Source organism: Rhea americana, unplaced genomic scaffold (genome assembly GCF_003343005.1).
Source record: "Rhea americana isolate MKP2758 unplaced genomic scaffold, rheAme1 scaffold_182, whole genome shotgun sequence".
NCBI classification, from domain to species: domain Eukaryota; kingdom Metazoa; phylum Chordata; class Aves; order Rheiformes; family Rheidae; genus Rhea; species Rhea americana.
The window spans coordinates 1,276,637-1,284,453 of NW_028185950.1; the positions used below are offsets into that span (position 1 = coordinate 1,276,637).

A 7,817-nucleotide genomic window follows, 5' to 3' on the forward strand; every position below is an offset into this window, starting at 1 on the left:
AACCATTTTCCATGACATYTGACAACTCAATACCTTCCAAACCAGTGTATATTTATTCTTAAAAACATAACCTCACAAATAACTCCCATCAGCAGCTAGGCCAATTCTTCATTGCTTAAGTACCAGGCAGAAAGGTTTCACCTGACAGCAGGCTATGTCATGGGAATCAAATAGTGCAGAAAGTCAGCTTGATGAAGCCCAGCTCCTACTGCACAAAGCAGATACATTTACCATTTGACACACTAAAAAGSAACAGAGTAAAGAATGCGTACGGGAACACAGAAAATGGTCGAGGCAACACAGCAACCTTCAATACCTCCCTACAAAACAATTTCTGCACCAAATATCCCAAAGAGCTTGCCTAKCTCCCTTTGAAGTGCAAAGTAAAAATAAAATTAAAATCAGAAGAGATMACACCGTAACAGGCATGGCAGTGTAGAACAGGTGTTTCACAATTGCTTGCATTGCTAAAATGCTCTGTGAGTTCTTCTTCTAGTTCTATCTACGCTCATGGCTTAAAAATACTAGTGGAAACTCATTTTTATCAACTTCTATARCTTGGATAATCAGAAGTGAATGAAAGTCAGTGTGCTGGTCATCCTCAGCGTTCCCTTCATGTTCCTGAGCTCACAAAATGAAAAGCTGCGAATTCTCACCACCTTCCAAAACCTGTTTCTTTACAAAGCAACGTTGGGTTGCACCAAAGACAGAGACGCGTTCAATAAATGTCAACTATTTCCATTTGAGTTTTAAATCCTGGGTAAAGAGTCATTAATTATGTTCAAACTTAGGTCAACTCTGGTCAACTCTGGCCTCTTTACTGTTACTTTAGGCTACGGCTTTGCAGCCTATGAGCCAAATGAACACACAGGCACATGTTATACTTAAAATGCCCAAACTTCAGGTTAATCTTCTGCATACAACAAACACATACACAAAAAACATAGATTTTTGTTCATCATAAAAGCAGAACATGGTTATCTTTTTTCCTGCATCCTGCACAGCAGAGAAATCACACTTGCCATGCTTTTTTCTTTTTTAAAACACCAGAAACAAAACAATCCGCACAGTTTTGCATAGCAGACCAGAACCTCCAGCCTCCACCTCGGCAAACCTGGATGCTACGTGCTCATTCATCCATCACACGTGCACCACRGCTCCCGCCCTAGGAGCATAGCTGTGTTGGGAAGGCAGAAAGCTCTTGCTAACAGTAGTGCTCAGTAAACCAGAAGAGCACACGCTGGTACCACTGACATCCTACAAACGAGCTCCTCCTACAGTAACAAGTCTCGGAGCTCGATTCCTCTTGATTTACAGCCGCCACTCTTACAACTACCTCACCTTGCCCCTGGCACGCAGAGCGGGGCTTAGCCGCGTGCCCAGCCAAGMTCGCTCCCAGCCTCGGCACGCTCGCTCATCGGCTTGAGCCCACCACCAACACGCTGCTCTCTCGCCCCTTCTCAACTGCTCAGTTCATCTCGCCATCTACCAGGAGATGGTACTGAATGGGACCCGGCAGCCCATATAAGCAAGTGACCCCACCAACCGGGAAGTCCGCTTGGGCAAACCACGCACCAAAGCCCTCCCTCCCGCAGCAGGTATCTCGGCTCCCACCTGTCTGAGGCCCTTCGGGAATTTCTTCCTCTTCCCCAGGTGCTGGCACAGATTACGGTCATTCTCGCGGTCGGAGCTGTACTGGTGGTGGGGAAGTCTGTTCTTTTTGGGAAGGAACGAGAGCCCGTTGGTGAGCGCTTCCCGCTTCTTCTTGGCCAGAGGGTTCTGCCGCTTCTCYACGCGCTCCTGCGGCTTCAGCGCGACATCCTTCTGCAGAGGCAGGGAGTGGGCAAGGGAAGGGGAAGGAAAACACAACCGTTAAAATACAGATCGCGGGTTTTTTCCAACCGTTTTCAAGCAGCAGTTTTAGGCAGCAGTTTCCAGGGGGCCGGCAAGCACTCGCGAGCCAATGTGACGGTCACCGGAAAAGGAGAAAAGCATCTTTGCTGCAAGTCAGTTAATCAAAAGACAGGCAAGTCAAATGAGTAAGATTAAGCGAGTGCACACACAGAGGCACACATACACCTCTACATTTCATACCGTCAGCCCTACTATTTCCAAACACACTTCATGTATCAACTGAGGATGCACTTAAAAGACAGCATATGTTCATAATGTTTAAACTAAGAATCATCTTTGACTTAAGCAAGTCTTGGCCTTTGACATTTCTTTTGACCTATTTCTTACATTTAACAAGACAAGGCAAGAGCTGACCTAAAGCCAATTAAAGCCAATGTATCTCAATTGACTTCTCTGGACTTTTCTTCAAGCCTGACCTAAGCAGAACATTTCCAAATCTCACAGAAAAAAATCATTCTTGTTTTTGAAAACTTTATTATTGACCCTTCTTTACACTCCATAATCAATGTTCATCTATAAAAATATTCAAGTCCTGTAACATAAATGCAAATTTTGTAGCTTAGGCTACAGATAGTTTATTTGCTTGCTGATAACCTGTAACACACTGAATCTGTGCATTTGCTTTAAACAAGCATTACTCGAAAATAAATTTTCCAATAATCAAATGCAAGAAAAGAAGAAATAATCAGAAGTTGCAGGGTTACTGGGAAAAAAAGTAGTAGAAGCCACTGGAGATGTGTACATTACGATGCATGTTACGCCTCTAATAAATCCGCAAGTGCCAAATCATGCCTACTCAAAGAATTCCACATGTGAAAATATGGGTATTTCCATACAATGTGCCTATTACTTAAACAGCATAATACTTTAAGCATATTCTATTAACATGCTTGGTTGCCTTGACCTTCAGGTCCCGTGAAAAAAGCTGTCCATGGCCTGCCATAAAGCACTATGAGATCTTGTAAGCCTTCATGCTTCTGTTTACTGTCACTTAATATTACAACTGGCAGTATGACATTTTCTGAGAAGGAAATCGGTCTGTTGGTCCCTTTGTCATACAAAGATTCATGTCCAGGAGAATAAAATCCAAATTATGCCCCATTTTGCTGCAAAAATATGTCTAAAAGCAAAAATCAGTCTAGCTTTAATTAAGGAAACCTCCCTGAATGCCTATCTAAAATACAAGAGCCTCAAAAAAATTAGTAAAATTAAAATTAAGAATCAGTGAGAATATTACTTAGACTGAAGACAACCCACATTCAAATTTGTTACTGCATAGAAAAGAATAATTTTAAAAGCATTAAAGAAGGGAGTAAGGGACAGAGGCCATAAGTGTATTATGAATAAATAAACAAGTGATGGGGCTGAGCTCCCTCAGCAACCCTCCACCTGCTTTCCAGGCCTCTGCAGTGGGAATGTGTGTTAAAAAAAAAAAAAAAACAAAAAAAAACACAACAACAACAACAAAACAAACTTATCTTCAACAAGACATCATGGGAAACATCTTAAGCTTTTCTTTACCCAGTGCTATTCGCAACAGAAAAAGTTAGGAGCCCTATCCAAAAATCATAAAAGATCCTTATTATCCTTAGGTACAGAGTATGACCAGTATTTTGAGGGATGTCTGTCTTTTCTCCGGTCCCTCTAGCTGTTAAAAAAATCCACAGTAACACTGATCTTTATAACRTTCTTTGAGATCTACACTGTACACAAAGCAAACTAAATAAATAATTAAAAAAAACAGAACCACCTTTTTGAGCACATCTTCTGTCTCCGTCCCTAAAAAGGTTTCAAGTTTAGATACAYGCCATAAATTCGCAAAGGCAAGCTCTCAGGTGTCACGTGCGGTGACAGCGACTTCAATTCTCAACATCAACAGCTCCAGAAAAAGAGCAACCAGCAGARCTCCGCGCACACGTGGACCTGCCACGTTAACGCAACCCGAGCACCCTGCAGCGATTCCAGCGTTCGGCCCCATTCCCCTCTGCCGAGCTTTGTGAARGAAGCTGGAAAACAGAGCAACGCTGGTTTCCCCAGGCAACTTCATCACGGCAAAAAGCACCAGAACGACCGCTTGCTCCACGCGCTGTATTGAAATAACGAGGTGCTTGATCACGAAAGCACACTTGTACCTTAAGATAATCATCACTGGGCTGATGATGATAARTATAAAGCACTTTTTTATTTTGTCAGATCCGTACCAAACTCCAGTGCTTTATGAACTGCACGCCGTCCCCGTGCAGGTCTCCTCTTACACTACAGCGCTAGGATTTGCGCTGCGGAAATGCCATTGGGATGACTTGCTCTAAATGCGGAAAGGATGAAGGAGTGACGAAAGGGAAACTTTCTGGAAGAAAAAATATTCTCCTAATGACTAAATAGCTTTGGTGGGATTTTTGCAGCTAGGGATCTAAATGAAACAGTGGCAGGATTCCAGAAGCTTCTAAAACACCTAACGGGGATAACGTTGCCATCAAGAAATTACTGGCTTCCATTAGCTTTAAAGAGAGTGTGAGACAGGTCAAAATTTTGCAGATTACTACAGGCACATCTGGGACAACCTTCCCCATAAGACCCCCACGTTCGAGCCAACCCCACTAACGGTTTCATAGTTTCATGAATTTTCAGACACACCTAAAGCGAAGCTTGGCTTGGGATGAAAGAACCTGCATATAAACCTACAGCCAAGATAAGCAACTCCAGCTTCACGACACCTTCTGAAAACTCTTAAAAAAAAAACAAAAAAAAACTATCTTCCAGGATAGAAGAAACAATTTGCAGAAATCTCCAAAAAATATGCCTATGCTTGCAGCCAAAGGGAGCTCCGTTTGTATATACCTTGCCATTCTGCAAACTGTAAAAGCAGACCYGCATGCAACGAGGTGGATTGATTTACTACGAGATTTCGATATCAAGATCGGTGTTTAGACAACCAAGCCCGTCCGAAACAGCCAGCCGCTTTTCAGTAGCTCACATCTCTGTAGAGAAAATTACACAGTGCTGAGGGTCAAAACCTTGTATTATTGAATTGTAAGGTGGAACCTCTCATTGCTTTCAACAGATACACTATTTGGCCTTAAAAAAAAAAAAAAAAAAAAAAAAAAAAAAAAAAAAAAAAGGCAATTCTATTCTTCATCTGCAGACTGGACTGCAACAGGACACCCCAAAAGAAGAAAACCTTAGGCACGTGCAGATAGGATGCATTAAACCCCGCTGGAATAAAACCCACTGGTCTCAGGATGTCGGGGGAAAAGGCTCAGCGGCGCCCCGAGCATCTCCCCCGCGGGAGCGCACCGGCAGGCGCTTCCAGCCCAGAAACATTTCGGCGTTGGCCCCTTCCACCCCGCCGGCGTTAGGGTGGGCACGGCCGCCCTCTGCGACGGCGGCATGAGGCTGGCAACCGCCACCCTGGATAAATCACTTCCCGCTTCCTGCCCGTGCTCCCTCATCCAATTTTTAATCTTTCCGTTGTTTAGGCAGAGGACAGTAGCCRTACCGGGGTGCACCCTAGCACATTAGCTAGCGTAAGCTTAATTACGGACTTAAGCATCGCTGTGATTAAAGTAATAAGCTGTAATTACTCTAAGGTGACAGGACTGCACAGACCTTATCTACATAGATAAGAAGATGTAGTAATATTTCATGTTGAGCTGTATTTTTCAGCAGCTGCCCATGGAGTTGATTCAAACTAAGTAGCACTCCTATGAACAATATATTCCGACTTTAATGCAGCTTTTTCTCCTCCCCTGCCAGYGTACAAACCCACACATTATTAAATAAATCATACAAACATATTAGGCATGGTTTAAAACCATCTTATTCAGAGATATCTTTCATCAGTAAAGTGCCTTAAGTGTATCAGGAAGGTGACTTAAATGTATAAATATGTAATTACATACAATTCAATATAAAAGTGCATTAATATTTATGAGTGTACCGTATAATCTAAAAAAATTTCCATTTGTTTTATTTCTATTGGACACATTAATCAACCCGATACCACTGTACGTGCCGTAGMGGCGAATCGCCGCCCGTGCTGAACAGATCCCTGCCGCGGCAGCGCCAAGCAGGAGGGCTGCTGAGGCCTGATGCGGTGGCACCGCAATCATCTCGGCTCCGGGGAGCACTGAGAGCTGCAACCCAAGCCCTGCGTCTGGCGAGGAGGGGAGAGGCAGCAGCCTTGGGTAGCTCAGATAATTTCACAGGGGAGGAGGCTTGAAGGACACACTGCGCTCCCACCAGGCGTTCATGTTCCAGGGAGTTGTGCCTTGTCTACCATGGGGGAGTCCATCTCCCCTGGGCCATAAATGACAGCTCACGAGTTATAAAGCAGCTCCTCGGTGGCAGCTGAGCAGCGCTTCACACCGTTTTAGGGGTACGTACTTCATCCTCATGAATTTCCTCCGGGAGTCCATCGCTAGCTGTCCTTTCTCCCTGTCCTCGTCCCACGGCCACCTCCCTTCCCTCTGCAGCAGACCAGAGGTGGTAGACACCCAATGTTGCTGTTCCGCTGGCACAGGAACCTCCAAAAGCAACGTGGCAAACGTGCCGCAAGCTGCATCTGGTGAACAGTTCAGGTGGCCGGCAAGGGACTTCAAGCCTCAACCTTGTTCAATCAACTTTACAGAGTACTTTTCTGATTTCAGGGTCAGGTTCAAGAGCTGAAGTTCTGAACTTGAATGCAACCCCGATACAGGACAACTTTTAAAAACTGTTTATTTAAAATAGAAGTACGTTATAGTGCATGGCCAGTGAAGCACCAATATCTGTATTACTCTACAACTATATTCCAGTTATTTGCTTCTCAGGTTCTCGCTTTTCATGCTGACTTAACATTGCAGCCTAACAATTTACCCCTTCCTCACTCCAATAACAGAATACAAAAAATTAAGACATCTCTTGAAAACACTCCAAATTATTAGACAGACATGAAATGCCAATGTAACGCTCCACTTAAATAGTTAGAAAGACATTTTTGAATCTACTAGTTGGCCACTGTCCACTCTGCAGACATTTCAAGTGTGAAATCCAACCCTCCTTGTCAAATAAAGCTGTAAGAGACGTACTTCTGGAGTCTGAGCCCATTTACAAGCTAGAAGTAATTCACGTCTGAGTGAGGAACCCTAGTGCAGAAAGGAGGAGACAATTAAAAAAAAAAAAAAAACAGCTACAGAAGTTGATTTAAAATTCTTTATAGGTTATGGACACAACAGTAGCATTGACCGAGCACCTCAACCCTGGCTGCCAGCCTGGAAGTGCTTCATCCAACAGYGATGCTTACGTGAATAGAAGAAGGAATCAGGCCAAGTCCTTCCTATGCAACAAATACACAACCAAAAATACTGACAACAGCTCCGCAACCATATATGCTGAGAAAATTTGTTACGAAGGTTTAGCTTGCAAAAAATTTAGATGTCTAGGTCGCAGAGCTAGAGATGGAGCTAGTGCAGTTTCAGCAGCAGCAGGCACTGTGCATCGTTACGGTCACCCAGGGGAGCAAGCAGCACCTTAACAGACAGCTGTACAAACCGAAAGACAAGAACGAACAGCGGATTGGAAAACAAGTCCAGTATGAGCGCTACCTAAGCTGCCATCCGATCTCGACATCGGCTTATACTGTGTTTCCTGTTATGTCTTGTAAGAATTTCTGAAGTTGATCGATGAAAATGCCCTAGGACTTCAACACCGCTCTCGCGCTCACTTCCTAATTCATTACTTTAGTTCTGGCAGAAACAACAAGATGTAAAGGCCTGAAAACAACGCACTGAGTAGTCCCTACAATCTTTCAAAATCAGAAACCAAAACAACATGTTTATAACAGTCATTCATTTTCCTCCAGATAAGATAGCTAAAGCACTGTGCATCCCTTCAAAAAGCACAACTAGTTCCTCAGGAGCACCTAT

At 43.7% G+C, this 7,817-nt stretch overlaps 1 protein-coding gene across 1 annotated transcript in view; it reads right to left on the minus strand.

The window, feature by feature from the left end:
• The window catches only part of AUTS2 (activator of transcription and developmental regulator AUTS2), a 973,254-nt gene that overhangs the window by 547,175 nt on the left and 418,262 nt on the right, over positions 1-7,817 (minus strand). The window contains exon 6 of the mRNA XM_085302011.1: positions 1,615-1,824. Coding sequence (XP_085158137.1) covers positions 1,615-1,824 — 210 coding nt within the window. The remainder of the gene's footprint in view (positions 1-1,614; positions 1,825-7,817) is intronic.